This window comes from Elgaria multicarinata, chromosome 12 (assembly GCF_023053635.1).
Source record: "Elgaria multicarinata webbii isolate HBS135686 ecotype San Diego chromosome 12, rElgMul1.1.pri, whole genome shotgun sequence".
In the NCBI taxonomy this organism is placed as follows: domain Eukaryota; kingdom Metazoa; phylum Chordata; class Lepidosauria; order Squamata; family Anguidae; genus Elgaria; species Elgaria multicarinata.
The window spans coordinates 6,521,850-6,539,538 of NC_086182.1; the positions used below are offsets into that span (position 1 = coordinate 6,521,850).

Below are 17,689 nucleotides of genomic sequence, written 5' to 3' on the forward strand. Positions count from 1 at the left end.
CACCCATGTTCCCCAGCAACTGGTGTATACAGGCTTACTGCCTCTGATATTGGCAGTAGCACCTTATTGCCTAATAAGACACTATAATCTGTCCCTTTTGACTTTGATATTTTAATTGCTGACTGATAGCAACCTGTGTTTCATCATTGGAAGCTGCCCTGAAAATCAGTTACTGACATGTTAGGAATTTTAAACAAATAATGAAACACAAACAAGCCCGCTGAACATCTTGGGAAAAGATCATGAAACGTCTCTTCCTTTTTCTTTTTCTTTTTTAATCTCAGCCTTCATGCAAATGGCGAGAACAAGCATGAACCCTTCATGCGTTCCAAGAAAAACTTGAAACCAGGCAAGCAGCCTCTGCTAATTTGGTCAACACCATTCCCCCGTGTTCTTAAGCAACCAGACCAAGAATAGGTTACATTTATAAAGCGCTTCTAGAGTGTGTGAAGCATTTTATATGTGAAACTTTTCCCATTATGCAGGATGCATTATGCAGGACACATCCCTGCTCAAGCCTTTCCGTTCTCCATTATTCAATCTGCAAGAGGAAGGGCCTTCTCAGTGGTGGCACCCACTGTGTGGAACTATGTAATGCAGTGGAGGCTGGGAGCTCAGATTTTTGTGGGGCTATGAATCCATTCTGGGTTTCAGTTGGAACCAACCAGAACTCTAAAGGAGCTATCCAAAGTGCTAGACCAGCACCTTTGGAGTTCTGGCTGGTTCCAACTGAAACCCAGAATGGATTCATAACCCCACCGAAATCAGAGCCACCAGCCTCCACTGATGTAATGATTAGGGTTGATCAGAATTTTCCACATAATGCAGGAGAAGCTGAGCCTGAAAGGAAACTCTATGACCCAGAAAGACCTCATTTCAAATCTTACCTCACCAGATGTGGCTTCATTTTTGAGACGACCGACCAAAGGAAACATAACTGATCAAATCTCAGCTTTGCTACAGAACCGGTGCAAAGTCTTGCTATAATTCTCGTAGCCTCAAACCACCACCCCCATCTGTACTTGTGGGCTAGTAATACTGACCTACCTTAGAACGTTTCTGTACATATTCCTGAGATAAATGTACATCAGCACTTCAGACCAAGAGCCTGACCTATCAGTTAGGTAGTTCAAAGCCTCCTCGGCCTTGGAACTCTCCAGCTGGTCTTGGCCCACCCTCACTCGCTCCCCCAGCCTCAGGTCAATAATATTGGCCTACCTTACAGGGTCGTCAGGATTATTGCACTAATGCAAGGGTGGGAGACCTCTATGAGCTTGAGGGGCAAATTTGAGTCCTGAGACGCTCTCGGGGGCCATATTGCAGTGGTGGGCAGGGCAAAAGGAGTGAGGCCAGAAATGCAAACGAGACCATGGTTTTGCAGATTAAATCTCTCATGGCTAGTAATGGAGGGGCCTGGCGACATTTGAGAACAGGGAAAACCTGCACAAAACTCGGGAACATACCAAGCAATGAGTGGTCAGGGGAAAGGGGGCAGAACCAAGAGACGGGGTCGTGGCAACCTGAATAGCCCCCGGTTGCCAGACTGGTCCCCTGAGTTTGTGGTTCCCCACCCCTGCCACAATATGTGGAAAGGCCTCCGAATACTCCAAAGTGTGGCATAAATGCAAAGCATTATAATCCGACGGTGACCATGATGCTCATAGAAGGGCTGTTCACACAACACGCTAAACCACACTCAGTGGTTGAACATGGGTTGTTGTTGAAGCAAGGATTATCGTGTTCTCCGAACGCAGTGTGCTTTTGGCAGGGTGGCTTGTTAGCCATGCATTGTGACTGATGTTTCTCAAACAAGCCACCTTGAGAACCCACGGTTTGTTGTTGGGCTGTTCAGGGTGCTTAACAAGGCCCCCTTGCAGAAAATATCCTGGGTTCAGACAACACATTAGCCCACGGTTCAACATTACAATGCACGGTTCAACAAGCCACACTCAACCGCTGACTGTGGGTTAACGGGTTGTGCGAGCCCAGACAGTGTGTCCACACAGGGTCTCCTCCTGCGTCAGTTGACGCCAGGGTTTGGGAGAAGTCCCCTGAAAAAAATGAGAGAAAGAAATAACAGGACAAGCTGTGATCCAAGGAAGTTGCTCCTTGGTTTCTGAGGATGGTACAGCTTCTGCTGAGCCTGTTACTGACTGATTACTCTGCACTGATGGATGTGAAAGGCATACGGAGTGGGGGGGGAACCCTGGATGAACGCCCCTCTAGGGCCACTTGGCTTTTTCTTCAGCTGTCAAAGCCCCATAGAACATGGGACCGGTAGGCAAGGGGTTACAAGGATTCGAAAGCCCAGATACTGTGTCCCTCGGGCTGCTGAAGAGTTCGTATTACAGGTACAGGACGAGCGGGATGGAAATAGCCCCTAGAAAGGCTGACATTCAATGCCGGCGTGATGCGATTCCATTTCCTACCCACTAAAGCACTCAAGGTTATGGAGACACGGTACAACCCAGCTTCAGGAAGAGCGCCCCTCTGGGCGCTTGGGAAAAGAGACGCAGCTGACCCCGGGCAGGGGGACGGAGGGGTGCGTGTGTGGGGGGGGGGCATTCAAAACCTAGCAGCTCTCTGTTCGTCAGAGGTTTGTGTACAAAGGACAGGGTGAAAAGGGCAGTGAGCTCCCCTTTGCTTCTCCTCATGGCACAGGATGCACCGCGATCGCTCTGCCCGATAAGGGATATCCTGTTACAGGACAGAGCAGTATCAGCCGTACCAACAAGGGCCCATTCACCTGCTACTGTGAGAGATGCCATTCTGCATCAGCCGTGCCCTCCCCCAGTTTCCAGTTTCCGCACAGCACACAGCTCATCCCCTCGGCAAGTTGGAGAATAAAACTGGACGCACGCAGATTCTAGCAAGGAAGCCAGTTTGGTCCCCAATCTTGTGGTCACTTCTGCTACGTATCTTGGGACGCTCTTCAGGCAGCCCTCTGCGCCCTTACCTGGGTGCATGTCCCATTAAATTCAGTGGGGCTTACTTCTGAGTAAAATTGCAATGGGGGAGGTGAAGGTGACATCCTTACTTAAAATAGGTAAGGGTCACATTTGTTGGCCCCACATATTCCTGGAATGCAGCACCCCCATCCCAAATACAACCCTATCCCACATCAGAATTCGGCCCTTGGGCTGTAAAAGGTTCTCCAAGAGCCAAATTAGACTTGACACAGGAGATAAAACATCTCACAATGGCTTTTATTGTACTTTAGTGCAGCTGTGTGAGGGTGTCCCAATTTAGAGCGGCCAGGGAGGGCTCGCTCCACCCTCTCCCCCACCTGCTGTTTTCTGATCAGCACACACACACACACCCCGATGCTTTTTAGCTCACAGGGAGAACGGTGCCGGGTCCACGTATCTTTCCAGTTGTGGGGAGAAAAGCAACTGATTTTTAGTGGTCAGGGGAAAGGGTCAGGTGTCCGTGCGCACATGCGCCCTGCTGCTCCAGTCGCCTTCGAAGTCCCCCTGCAGCTGCACTGCAAGTTGTTGCTTTTTCAAATGTTGGGGAACATTTGATGTGAGAATCTACGGCACGTCGAGTTCAGCCCTCAAGCTTTTCCTGGGTACGCCAAATCATTTTGGTGCCTAATGTCGAATAGAAAATCTAAACAAAGTAACACAGAACAGGGGGAGTTTACCTGCGCAAGTTTCGTCGCGCACTGTCACCCTTAAGGGCGCTCAAAACAGGCTGCACGCGACAAGCCGCCTGACCTTGCCCCATTGTTGAGCCCAGCCTTGTAAACAGACCCTCCGAGAAATTAGCCTGCCCTTTTTTTACTAGCTACTGGGGTCTGGCAGAGGAGGCCCGGAGGGCGGCATGGTCCTCCTCTAGCAGCCTGCTTGATTTCTATTCTCTCACCTTCTTCTGCCAGTCCACTCACTTGTCTCCATGGAATTCCAAGCATTTGTTTTCACAGAATTCCTGGGCACCTGTGGTGACCTGGCTAGTGCTTAAATGCAAGGCAGGTGCATAGTTTCACTGTTTGGAGTCTGCAGACTGTATAAACAGGACCTAACTCATCTGTAAAAAATGCATGAGGACAGAGCGTCTTCCAATGTATTTTTAAATGCAAAATTCCTTATTGGAATCCATTTTTGAATAGTAAAACATTCCTTTCCTATCTGATTCCTATTGCTTGCTTTCACGTGCACATTATGATTAGAGAAGTCACCCATTTAAAAAAAGCTTTAATCCTCTTAGAAGAGGCATTCTGGCTTCTCTCAGACAGAGGAAGGAATGCCTCTTTCCAAAAGGACCTTGCTATCTACAGCTTTTATATGTAGTTGTATTAAGAATAAATTTAACTTGTTTTAAAAATTCCGCTGCCTGGTTCATCCAGGGCAGCTTTTTACCCAATCAAGACACTGTTGGTTGATTATTTATAAATGCTGCAGCCCAAGTTATAATACGAAGAATTATTAAGATAAGATAACAGTGCTGCAGGGTCAACAGAGGAAAGTCTAAAGGTGGGGGGGGGGCACAGAGATCATGACAGGGGCTGCCAGGCTGGTGAGAAAGCAACACAACGGAACACTGGTGGCTCCAATTCAAGGGCACTAAGCCCTTTATGACACAGTTCGGAATCCAAGAGCAGCTATCCTGTCCTTGCAAAATGGCACCATCTCCCAATCAGTCAGCCCATTTAGCTGCTTTTTGGGGAAGGGAACAGATCCTTGTAACTCTACCAAGTCCTTTTTGGAGACAACCATGATCCTAGCATGATTCTTACCTAGGGTGACCCTATGGAAAGGAGGACTGGGCTCCTGTATCTTCAACAGTTGAAAAAAGGAATTTCAGCAGCAGGTGTCATTTGTATGCAGGTGACAGACAAGAGGCAGGTTCTAGTGCTATTGGAAAGAATAAAATCTTTAGTAGTTCTTTTTGTGTCAAAGGCTCGACATTCAAGAGGCCTTCAAGAGGCAGCTGGACAACCATCTGTCAGGGATGCTTTAGGGTGGATTCCTGCCTTGAGCAGGGGGTTGGACTCGATGGCCTTGTAGGCCCCTTCCAAGTCTGCTATTCTATGTTTCGATGATTTCAGATTTAAACAAAATCCTTCTTCAGGAGCTGATGCTAGACACAGGCTGCTGTAAAACAACCTGTTTTTGTATATTAGAACATCTTAGGCTTTTTGGATTTTCTAATATACAAGAACAGGTTGTTTCACGGCAGCCTGTCTAGCGTCAGCTCCTGAAGAAGGATTTTGTTTCCGAAACGTCGAGCCTTTGACACAAAAAGAACTATTAAAGATTTTATACTTTCCAATAGCACCAGAGCCTGTCTCTCGTCTATCACCTGTCCAGTGGTGCTTTTTCCCTCTACCACACACCGTCTTTTGTATGCCTGCAGCACCTAGTGAAATCCCCTCTTCATCACAACCGTGAAAGCTGCAGGAGCTATACTAGAGTGACCAGATACAAAAGGGGGCAGGGCTCCTGCAGCTTTACCTGTTGTGATGAAGAGGGAATTTCACCAGGTGCTGCAGGCATACAAAGGACACCTGCTGAGATTCTCTTTTCTATAAAACAGTTAAATATATAGGAGCCCGGTCCTCCTTTCCATATGGTCACCCTATGGTTACTCACCTAAAGACAAGCCAAAGGCCCTCTCCCATCCATGGCTCCTAAAACTAGGCCAGGCCTTGAAGGAGAGCACCTGAAGGATGTTCTTAACCCATTATATCCTCTACAACACAGGTATGCGTCGAAAGTGGATTTGGTTCAGTTGCTTCTTTGTAATACCAGAGCATGCTATCAATATGGGTGGGTGGGTGCGGAGGACATGGAACCTCAGGATCTCCAAATCCTCTGCGGTCATCGACGAAGAAGTCCCTCAGTCCAAAAGCTCCCTCCTCAAGTCTTCGTTCTTATCGGGAACCAAGTCGCCGGCGCGTCTCTGGTTCTTGTCCCACACGTGCCTCAGGTCTGGGTTTTGCTCCAGGAAGAGCTGGCACAGCAATTGGTGTCCGTTCTCTGCGGCCTGGAGGAAAAGGGGGAAAGGTCCTCAGCACAAGCCAGGGGAGGAGGGCTGGCCCTCGGTCCCCACTCAGGCTCACGGAACAGGCCTCATGGGAGAGGAGGGGTCAACGGAAGAGTAAACAAGCGAGGGAAATAGCACCTTCTGCCCTCGGAAACCCACCACAATTTTGGAATTGCAGGGCAGACATAAAGCCTGTTTCTTTAAAAACAAACACACGTATGACTTCTTCAAACGAGTGGTTTATCGCATGATCCTGACTGGACACTCACGGAAGTTATGGGGTCATTTTGATGACGTCGTGAGCCTCCTGCATGTCTCCTGCTCCTTCCCTGTTACTCCATTTAAAAATAAACCTCAGAAAACCCGATCCTTCTGAAATATGTCAGGATTTCCTGCCATGTGCAGTCGAAATTGCGCTATAAAACACCCACTAGAGGGCGCTGTCAAACTATATGAGCTGGGAGGTTTTGCATTACAGGCCACGTGGCCGCTGCTCGGCGCTCCTCCCATGTAATTCAGCTTGTTTCAAATGCGGAAGAGAAGCAGGTAGCAGAGTGACGGTAAGGAAACACGATTTCCCTTTAATCTAAAGGGTTTCATAGGAAGCTGCCTCGTGCCAAGTCAAACTGCTACTACTACTAGCTCAGTAGGATGCACACAGGCCTTCCACAGCCTGATTCCACCCCCCACCCCAATGTTTCGGTCTACAACTCCAGCATTCCCGACTGTTGGCCATGCTGGCTGGGGCTGATGGGAGCTGAAGTCCCAAACACCTGGAGGGCACCAGGCTGGAGAAGGCACACCTACCCTGATTGGCAGCAATGGCTCTCCAGGGTTTCAGACAGGATTCTTTCCCAGCCTGCATGGAAAGCAAACCTGGGCCCTTTTTCTCCATGCCAAGCGTGCGCTCTGCTGCTGAGCTTGTGGACCAAACCGCCTGGAGGATCACAACTCCCCGCCCGCCCTCCCAGCCTGCATTAAACAGTGGGCTCAAAGCACAGCGCCTGCACTGTGGGCCTCTTTTTAATGCCACTCTTTTAATACCTTATACTTGGGGGGTGGGCCCACAATTTCGCTAAGGGTATAAACCCGGCTTGGCCAAAGGGGCCCCTGCTTCCAACCTAAATGCCATGCCCCCTTTGCACCCGTCGCCTTCAGGCTAGCAGCCATAGGACTGCCATCTCCCCCTCCTGCTAGGCAAAGCCACGCAACTCCGAGGGCTGCAGCCCACAGCCGCGAAGACTGCGGGCTCGCGTACAAACGAGAGAGAAGGCGGAGGAGCCGTTCTGTGAGGCAGACCTTGTGCAGGCAGCTCTGGCCGTCGTCGTCCACGAGCGCCGGATCAGCCCCGTGGGCCAACAGCAGTTTGGCTACATCCATGTGGCCACAGTAAGCGGCTCGGTGGAGGGGCGTGGCCCCGCCGTGGGTCCGGGCATTGCAGGCGGCTCCGCTTTCCAGGAGGAAACGGCAGACGGCGTGATGCCCGTTGCGGCTGGCATAATGCTGCAAGACAGAAAACCGGGCGCTTTAGACGGGCGCCACCTGCCCAGCGCTTCCTACTCACAGCAGGAAGCAACCGCAGGCACTTGGGTTGGTGGGTCCCTCACTGGCCGGATCTGACCAAGAGGAAACTAGCAGCCAACCCCTTGCACCATTCTGAAGCCCTTTGGTCCTGGATACCCTTACCAAAGCTGTGTACCCAAAGGGGTCAGGCTCACTGGGTTTGCCATGGTTCAGGATCTGTCGTTTGACCCTCTCGAGGTCTCCGTTCAGAGCGGCACACCAAATCCCTAGAGAAAACAAACGCTTTTTAAACATTTCAGTTTCCGATAACCCTCATTCCAAGGACTTAAGGAGGGGAATAATGCTTTAAAACTAGAGCTACAACATTTAATCAGTTAGCCTAACTTTATTCGTCTAGAAAGATGCTCTTGATAAATGGGGCAAATCCTTTTTTAAAAAAACCAAAACACATTATTCGTTGCAAAAGCAGATGGCTACTGCACCATCTTAAAACAGCCATTCCTCCTCTTCTCTCTCACCCTCCACCCCCAGAAGGGATGCAACAAGGAACTCACTGCAACAAGGTACCATGATAACTAGCAGCTGATATGGCTGCTTTTGCCTCCAGGTAGGATAAAGTGGAAGGCAAAAGGAAGAGGGCAAGACGGAGGGATGGTATTCTGGAGGTGACAGACTTGACCTTGGGGGAGCTGGGGGTGGCGACGGCCGACAGAAAGCTCTGGCGTGGGCTGGTCCATGAAGTCACGAAGAGTCGGAAACGACTGAACGAATAAACAACAAAAGGATATCGATATGGCGGGGACGGACGGACGGACGGACGACTAAGAGAAGTATTTAGTTAAAGCAAGTCTCCTTGTCCCTATCTCAGCCCTCTACTGATTCCCAACAGAATCGGGCCCCCGAGTTGCTGTACCTCTCTCGAAATCCATCTCGTCCAGAGTCTGGTGAACACTCGGCACGGCCATGTGGTGGGAGCAGCAGGAGCCATCTTGGTGGTGTCCTGGTGATGAGGCCATGGTTGCCCCCTCCTGGGGGTCCTCTCTTGTCACAGCACTATAACCGTGCACAACAGCTGCGTAGGGGAGGACACAGGCCGTGGCACACAGGGAAGCCACGCTCCAGAGTGACGGCAGCAAAGAGCATTTCAGCTCCTGGAACAAGGAAGACTGTGTCACTGGCTGTGTTCACACAACATGCTAACCCACCGTGGGTTATCGTGTTGTTTGAACTGAAGGCAGGGCGTTTTACGCAGGATGGGTTAATGTGTTGTCTGAACGCGTTGTGTTTTCCACTAGGGATGTGCTCCACTTCTCCTCAGACCGGAGAAGCAGGAGCGGATCGGGGGGCTTCGCCTCCCCTTAAGGCGGAGGCGAAGAGGATCAGGGGAGCCGCGGAGCGTTGCGGAGCAGATCGAGGTGAAGGCGGATCCTTCGCCTCGATCCGGAGCTCCGCAAAAAAGGTAAGTGGGGTTTACTTGGCTCTGCTGCTGTCGCTGCCGCCCATGCAGCGGCGGCGGCAAGGCCAGGTAACCCCCCCCCTCCCTCCTCTCCCTTACCTGCGTCCATCCACGGTCCCGCGGCTGCTTCAACTGAGCCCGACTCTCGGATCCTTCACCTCGATCCGGAGCTCCGCAAAAAAGATAAGTGGGGTTTACTTGGCTCTGCTGCTGAGTCGGGCTCAGTTGAAGCAGCCGCGGGACCGCGGACGGACGCAGGTAAGGGAGAGGAGGGAGGGGGGTTTACCTGGCCCTGCCGCCGCCGCATGGGCGGCAGCGACAGCAGCAAAGCCAAGTAAACCCCACTTACCTTTTTTGCAGAGCTCCGGATCGAGGTGAAGGATCCGAGAGTCGGGCTCAGTTGAAGCAGCCGCAGGACCGCGGACGGACGCAGGTAAGGGAGAGGAGGGAGGGGGAGTTTACCTGGCCCTGCCGCCGCATGTGCGGCAGTGACAGCAGCAGAGCCAAGTAAACCCCACCTACCTTTTTTGCGGAGCTCCGGATCGAGGTGAAGGATCCGAGAGTCGGGCTCAGTTGAAGCAGCCGCGGGACCGCGGACGGACGCAGGTAAGGGAGAGGAGGGAGGGGGGTTTACCTGGCCCTGCCGCCGCCACCTGTGCAGCGACGGCGGCAGAGCCAGGTAAGGGAGCAAGGGGGAGGGGGGGTCTTACCTCTGTCCGTCCGCAGTCCTGCGCCTGCTTCAATTGAGCCTGAGGACAGCCTAGTCTTCCTGGTTGAGTCCTCGGGCTCAGTTGAAGCAGCCGCGGAATCGCGGACGGACACAGATAAGGGAGAGGTGGGAGGGGGGGTTTACCTGGCCCTGCAGCCGCCTCCGCCCGTGAGGCGACGGCGGCAGAGCCAGGTAAGGGGGCAAGGGGGAGGGGGGTCTTACCTGTGTCCGTCGTGGCCCATCCCAGCTTCACTAGAGCCCGTGGCTCAACCAGGAAGTGTAGGCCGGGGCCTACAGTTCCTGGTTGAGCCGCGGGCTCTAGTGAAGCTGGGATGGGCCGCAACGGACACAGGTAAGGGGGAGGAGGGCCTTTCCTGACGCCACTCCCCGCCACTGCGGAGCTCCGATTCAGAGCCGGAACTCCGCAGCGGAGCGGAGTGGCCCCCAGGCGGAGCGAGGCGGGCCTGATCCGCAATTTGCGGATCGGGCGCGAAGAGGATCGGGGGGCCCGTGCACACCCCTATTTTCCACAGGGTGGCTTGTTAACCGTGCAGTATGGTTCACTTTCCTCAAACAAGCCGCCTTGAGAACCCATAGCTTGTTGTTGGGTTATTCAGGGTGGCTAACAAGCCACACTGCATGGTTAACGGGCAACTCTGTGGAAAACACACTGCGTTCAGACAACACGATAACCCACGATTCAACAACAATCCAAACTGGGTGGGTTAGCCTGTTGTGTGAACCCAGTCTTAATTATGGTCTGAATCAAACACACAACTTGGGGAAACAACATATATATTGCTCAACGGGGACATGAAAGTAGAATACGAAGAACTCTGTTCAAATTATCGGACTGTGTCTTATTCTGGGCAAATTCAGGGTGCGAAGGACGAAGGGAAGAGGAACTCCAATCCTTGTCACCTACCTGCGACTGCAAGCTTCCCCTCACTGTCTTGATAGGGATGGGGCTAGGGGGATATTAGGGTAAAACCCCATACATGGGTAGCCTTGAGCACAATTCACCCAGATGTTTCTCATACAGCAAAATATTTTGCAGTTCTAATTCTTACTTCAGGTTCAGGTCAATATCCAATAGTGTCAGTCCACTTACACTATTGGCATACTGGTAGCTTAAGTAGCCTCTAACAGTATGCTAATATCGTAAGCGGAACAGCAGTGTCGGATCGTGCCCCCGGTCTCCTGCATTTCCCTGGAATAGACAGCATTGATCAAAGAGCCATAGCCTAGGGGCAGAACACACGGTTTGCATGGAAAAGCTACTGGGTTCAATCCCTGGCTCCCCCAGGTAAAATGGGGGACCCTGCCCCCCAAACCTGGAGCGTGTTCAGAGGAGGGCAGCCAGGATGATCAGGGGTCTGGAAACAAAGCCCTATGAAGAGAGATTGAAAGAACTGGGCATGTTTAGCCTGGAGAAGAGAAGATTGAGGGGAGACAGGATAGCACTCTTCAAATATTTAAAAGGTTGTCACACAAAGGAGGCCAGGATCTTTCCTCGATCCTCCCAGAGTGCAGGACACGGAATGACGGGTTCAAGTTACAGGAAGCCAGATTCCAGCTGGACATCAGGCAAAACTTCCTGACTGTTAGAGCAGTACGACAATGGAATCAGTTACCTAGGGAGGTTGTGGGCTCTCCCACACTAGAGGCCTTCAAGAGGCAGCTGGACAGCCACCTGTCAGGGATGCTTTAGGGTGGATCCCTGCATTGAGCAGGGGGTTGGACTCGATGGCCTTGTAGGCCCCTTCCAACTCTGCTATTCTATGATTCTATAACCTGGAAACTTGGTGTTAGCCAAGCACATGGGACCTTTGGGTCTGGAGATGCGCTACAAGTCAAAGTTCATTCTACTTTTCTCTCCGTGCCAGAAAAGACCATCAAGCCAGCCGGTGCAACTGGCTACCCCAACCCAAAGACAGCTCTCCCCCACCCACCCCTCCACCCACATGAGATGGCTTTATAGGAGCAAGCTTCCAAGCAGACTGCAAAACTGGCCTGGTGGGCTGCCATCCGTGGCTAATAGGCAACGAACGCTGAGCTTGCCTGGCCTCAAACTATGCAACCGTCTGTTAAAAGAAGAGCTGTTTAAAAAGGCAAAAACTCCAGATAAAGCTTTACAAATGGAATGGCTCTCCACCACACACACGACCTGCAGCTTTCTCTATTTATTTCGCAGAGGAAATCCTTGTTTCCTACTCCCTGTCCCAGGCTAAACATTGCCCCACGACCTTTCCTTTTAGGGGAGCATGCCTTGTGAAAAGCGTGACTAAGTTACTACCTCTCCTCCTGGGGCTCCCAAAAGTCAAATCTGTGCGTGGGAGAAAGCAGATGCAGTTGAGCCTCCGATTCAGATGCGTGTAAAGGCACAGGCACCACCCTGAAGGCCCACGCAGTGCCCTGCCACATTTGATGCACGTTAGGACAATCAATGCTAAGACCAGCATCCACATTTCCTACTAGTAACTACTGTGTACTACACTGAGATCAGTGTAGAGATCAGTGGAAGAAAGGCAACTGCAGAGTCAATTAATGCAGCATAGTGGGGGATGTGACAGTCTTCAGCAACAGGGGAGTCTGGAGCTCAGTGGTAGAGCACGGGATTTGCATACAGGACCCTCCAGTCCAGGTCCTATCTGTTTTATAGACCCTGTTCAGAAGACACACTAAGCCACCGTGGTTAACCATTTTGAGCTAAACATTATGGCTTAGCATGTCATGGGAACCATGACTTTCAAAACGTGGTGGCTACATAACCATTATTATTATTATTATTATTATTATTATTATTATTATTATTATTTATTTATTTATTTATTTATATAGCACCATCAATGTACATGGTGCTGTACAGAGTAAAACAGTAAATAGCGAGACCCTGCTGCATAGGCTTACATTCTAATAAAACCATAATAAAACAATAAGGAGGGGAAGAGAATGCACCAAACAGGCACAGGGTAGGGTAAACAGGTTACCGGCCTAACCATGGCTTAGCGTGTTCTCTGAACAAGCCCATACAGTTAAAAAGAGCCCTGGGTAGCACAGCAAGGGGAAATTCCACATTCAATAGTAGGCTTAGGGTGCCCATATGGAAAGGAGGACAGGGCTCCTGTATCTTTAACAGTTTTAACAACTGGGATTGTTTAACTTGGAGCGGGGGGGGGGGGAGGGGGAAGGAGGCTAAGGGGAGACATGACAGAGGTGTACAAAATCATGCATGGTGTGGAAAATGTGGAGAGGGAGACATTTTTCTCCCTCTCTCAAAATACTAGAACCCAGTGAAGCTGATTGGTGGGAGATCCAGGACAAATAAAAGAAAGGACTTCTTCACACAGTGCATAGTTAAATTATGGAACTCCCTACCACAAGATGTAGTGATGGCCACCCATTTGGATGGCTTTAAAAGAGGGTTGGATAAATTCCTGGAGGAGAAGGCTATCCATGGCTACTAGCCCTGATGGTTGTGTGCTATCTCCAGTATTCGAGGCAGCAAGCCTGTGTGCACCAGCTGCTGGGGAACATGGGTGGGAGGGTGCTGTTGCATCATGTCCTGATTTGTTGGTCCCTGGCTGACACCTGGTTGGCCCCTGTGTGAACAGAGTGCTGGACTTAGATGGACCCTTAGTCTGATCCAGCACGGCACCTCTTATGTTCTTATGGTGTTATGTTCTTAGTTGTATTGAAAAGGGAATTTCAGCAGCTGCAGGAGCCCTGTCTTCTTTTGCATCTAGTCATTCTAGTATAGCTCCTGCAGCTTTAACTGTTGTGATGAAGAGGGAACTTCACCAGGTGCTGCATGCATGCCAATGACACCTGCTGCTGAAATTCCCTTTTGTGTACAACTGTTGAAGATGCAGGAGCCCTGCCCTCCTTTCCAGGTGGTAGAAACGGGGGCATAACCAGCAGAGAAGCGGACACTTTCGCATGCAGACCCCAGGTTCGATCTGATTAAAAGGACCAGTTAACAGGTGATGAGACAAGCAGAGAATTTAGCCAGGGGATAATGGGAGTTGTAGTCCAACATATATGGAGGATGCCAGGTTGAAGAAGGCAATAATTTACCTCCGGGAGGCGGGGGAGAGGCTCCTGCTAACTTCAAGCCTTCTGGGGCGGTGTTGCCGAGACGTCCCCACCGCCCCCTCCCAGAAATCGCTTGGGGGGCTCAACTGCCCCCAGGGAAAGGGCCCACCCGAGCCCTTGCAGCCGCCATCTTACCTGATACAGGCGTCCCTGTCGTCCAATCAGGGAGGAGCTGGGCGGGGAAAGGAGACCAATGCAGTTGCAAAATAAGGAAAGGAAAAAAGCTTCGGGGGCGGAGCTAGAGTTGCCTCGCGTGCAGTAGCGGCAAATTTCCACGAGAGGGAGCAAGGAACCCAGGTATCTTTCCGTCCCCGACGCCAACTCCATGAGATCTAGCTTCATGAATAGATCAAGCGTGGTTTGTTGCTCTTTTGTCACCTCTTCAAGGATAGAGGTTAATTTAAGACAGGATTCACCTTGCCAACTTTTTTTTTTTTTTTAATCAAATCTTCTCTTTACTTTCTCTCGGGTTGTAATGTAACTGAAGTGTGTGTTCCTGAGCATGTGTAGAGTTCATTTCCTTGCCTGCTAAGTAATCCAGATCTGGTGGCCTGACATCCAGGGAAAGTTATGTGAATCTTCCAGATATGCTTCAGCCGTGAGGCTCTCCTGAGCATCAGACACAGAATGCCCAGTGCATTGTGGAGAATTATTGGACGTGTTTTAAGACAGGTGTGTAAAAAGAGAGTAGACTCCAGACGTTTTGGACTTCAACTCCCAGCATTCCCGATGCTTGGCCAAACTGGCAGGAGCTTCTGGGAACTGATGTCGGGAGATCTACCTTCTGTCCTCCCGATTCTAGGGGATGCGCCCTACATTTGTGCTGGGTAGCAGCCAAACCAACCAGATTAAGGAATTGCTTCACATGCAGGCTGAAGCTATAATCTGTTTCAGGGAGGAAATTGGTCAAGGGAACCAAGCTGTATTTTGGGCAGCCTGCCTAAAATGATCATAGAATCATAGAATAGCAGAGTTGTAAGGGGCCTACCATTGAGTCCAACCCCCTGCTCAATGCAGGAATCCACCCTAAAGCATCCCTGACAGATGGTTGTCCAGCTGCCTCTTGAAGGCCTCTAGTGTGGGAGAGCCCACAACCTCCCTAGGTAACTGGTTCCATTGTCGTACTGCTCTAACAGTCAGGAAGTTTTTCCTGATGTCCAGCTGGAACATTGACCCATTTCAACCAGCAAAGACTCTTGGGATAAAAACAGTGACCTGGGAGTGAGACCCATTGCATAGAATGGCTCTGAACATCTGGGTGACCATGCATAGGATTGCACTGTAATTGTGGCAGATGTACAAGGGTTTCTCCAGTGGACAGGTTCACACATGCACACAGACATGGGTATAAAGCAACAGATGGTGACCAGCGGTGCCCTTCGCCCTTGAAATGCACCACCTTCAGCTTGAAGTAGCCTTCCCCTACCTGGTGCCCTCCAGGTGTGTTGGACTCCAACTCCCATCATTCCCAGCCAGCATGATCTTGATGGGAGTTGCAGCCCAACACATCTGGGGAGCACCAGAGGTCGAAGAAGCCTGGCTTAAATGTCCACAGCTGCAGTTATCTAGGGGGGGAGCGCAATACGCCTAGCGTTGCTGTGTTAATCTGATACCTGCAATATTAGTCTAAATCTCTGGTCTAGATGAAAGCCGACACCCGGCAGATTCTGAATTTAGCCGGCCGTCTGCAGGAGACCCGCCCTTGACCCCAAAGTGGCAGGCGGCGGTGACCAGATGCTGCATGGAGACCTGTAATTTCAGGGTTCCCCCCAGACGAATTAAAACTGCTGACTAGCAGTGGAGTCCTGGGATGTGCGAAGGCTGGAGTCTGGCTCCCTCCTCCATTAAGCAGGTCGGGCTCCCGCTGCAGCAAAGCCAGAAACCACTGATTGTAGCTTAGGTCAGGGGTGATCCAGCGGTCAGGGAACCAACTGCATGCAGCAGCGTTCAGAGGGCAGGCGTGTTATTCCCTTCTCCAGGTGAGGCATGAAGCTGGCAAATGTCCAACCTGGCATTCATCCAGGTGCAGATCAAAGTTGTAGGGCACAGGTGCCAAAACAACGCTGTTGTTGTTTTTCCCAGCATGCTTTTTTCCCTGGCACCAAGCCACCGCCTACTCCCAACCTGAATCGCCGTGCAAAGCATTTTTTTTTTTTTGGCCCGCAGCTAGAACTCGTGTCAACGAGAGGAAAAACAGGGCGTGCTGCTCCGTTCACGGTGGCAGCCCCGCAACGGTGGAAACTCTTCCGAAGTCTTGTCAGCCCCAAAATACTTTGTGGAAGGATTGTAAAACAAAACAAGACAAAACACCCTTCCTCTTTGAGCAGGCATTCAAAAGCCAGGGTCAAGTAGGCACGAGGTGACTTTAATTTAACCTCTTAAGCCTTTGGGAAGAAGTGAGATCAACACGGAGCTAGCTAAGCCACTGAGGTCGCAATCCTGTGCGTGTTTGACAGGAAAAAAGCCCCACAACTCCCAGGCATTCCCCAGCCGGAAATGCTGATATCCAGATGAACAACCCTAGCTGTTAAAACAGAATAAATCCTGCAGTAACAACATGTACAACATTCAGGTGTGGGGGGGTGTTTTAAATTTATTTTGCCAGCTACATTCAAAAATCTTTATTTTTTCCTTGCCTCCACCAATGCAGGTTCAGCCACTACTAGGCACCAGGCCTCAAAGGCCAACTAGCAAGGACCTTCCTTCAGAACAACAAGCTATGCAAAAGTTGTTTAAGCCCTCATACAACCCCCAATTGGGTTTTAAATATTAAAAATTGCACTCGGCAGGCGCTGGGGCTCATTGTGGAGTGGGAAACAGGCCAGTGGTTTGGCAATACTTGGCAATGAATCTTCATTCTCTACGGGCCTTTGGAACTAGGCCTGAACACACCTCCCTGGAGAGGAAATTCAACAACATTCTTCCTAAAAGAATATTTCCCTTTAAACACATTTAACTTAGGCTAGGTCTGAGCTACATATGAGGATGAGGGCAACTCTGGGTATTTAAACTGAACTTTGCCGTAATAATCCTACAGACTCAGGGTGGGGAGGGGGGTGGGGCTTAACAGCAAAGCTATGATGATGATGATGATGATGAATCTTATATATATAATTCAAAGTTTGGAGTTAGTTGATCGCCCCTTTTTGCCTGCCTTCCTGTTGACTGATAATCATGAAACATATTTCACTGAAAAACTCTTGACATGCAGATTCCACAAAAAATTTCACTACAATTCTCAAGAGTGTATTTATGTCCATAAAGCTTTAAAAAGGGTGGCGAGGAGAGAATTAGGCTAGCTTTATAACAATGTACTATAAAGTTTTATTTTTCATATAAAAATGTCAAGTATAATTAAACATAATTAATTGCAAATTGGAGCAAAATGAAATACAAACACACAAAAAAGTCTCTGTGCACCTTTATAAACACAGGTGCAGGCCATAGTACATCGATATGCCAGTAATGTACCGCTTGTAAATAAATCATGAAGGGATTAAGAGACGCCTACAGTTAAAAGTAATCCAGTCAAAGTTTAGTTATTGCTCAGAAAGAAAGTCTTCATCACAACAGTTAAAGCTGCAGGAGCCTTGCCCTCTTTTATATCGGCTCACTCTAGCGTAGCTCCTGCAGCTTTAAATGTTGTGATGAAAAGGGAATTTCACCAGGTGCTGCATGCATGCAAATGACACCTGCTGCTCAAATTCCCTTTTCTATACAACTGTTAAAGATACAGGAGCCCTGTCCTCCTTTCCATATGGTCACCCTAAGGAAGAGGATGAGGAGCAAGAGCAGCTGGTGACCATGTCAGTGAGAAGGTAGTCTCCTGGAGGGAAGGGGGCCCATGGGGGGGGGTGTCTTGCCCAAAGGACCTCAAAACCTGGAGCCAGCACTGGAGGCTACTAGCCAGAATGGCT

General features: G+C 50.2%; 1 protein-coding gene across 1 annotated transcript; it reads right to left on the minus strand.

Moving 5' to 3' along the window:
* Positions 1-5,786: 5,786 nt before the first annotated feature.
* On the minus strand, positions 5,787-13,940 carry ANKRD39 (ankyrin repeat domain 39). Its single transcript, XM_063139222.1, has 5 exons — positions 13,908-13,940; positions 8,426-8,663; positions 7,675-7,778; positions 7,288-7,491; positions 5,787-5,988 (listed from the first exon to the last, which is right to left on the minus strand). The coding sequence occupies exons 2-5, from the start codon at positions 8,526-8,528 to the stop codon at positions 5,842-5,844; spliced, it is 558 nt and encodes a 185-aa protein (XP_062995292.1). The 5' UTR covers positions 8,529-8,663; positions 13,908-13,940; the 3' UTR covers positions 5,787-5,841.
* Positions 13,941-17,689: the final 3,749 nt, after the last annotated feature.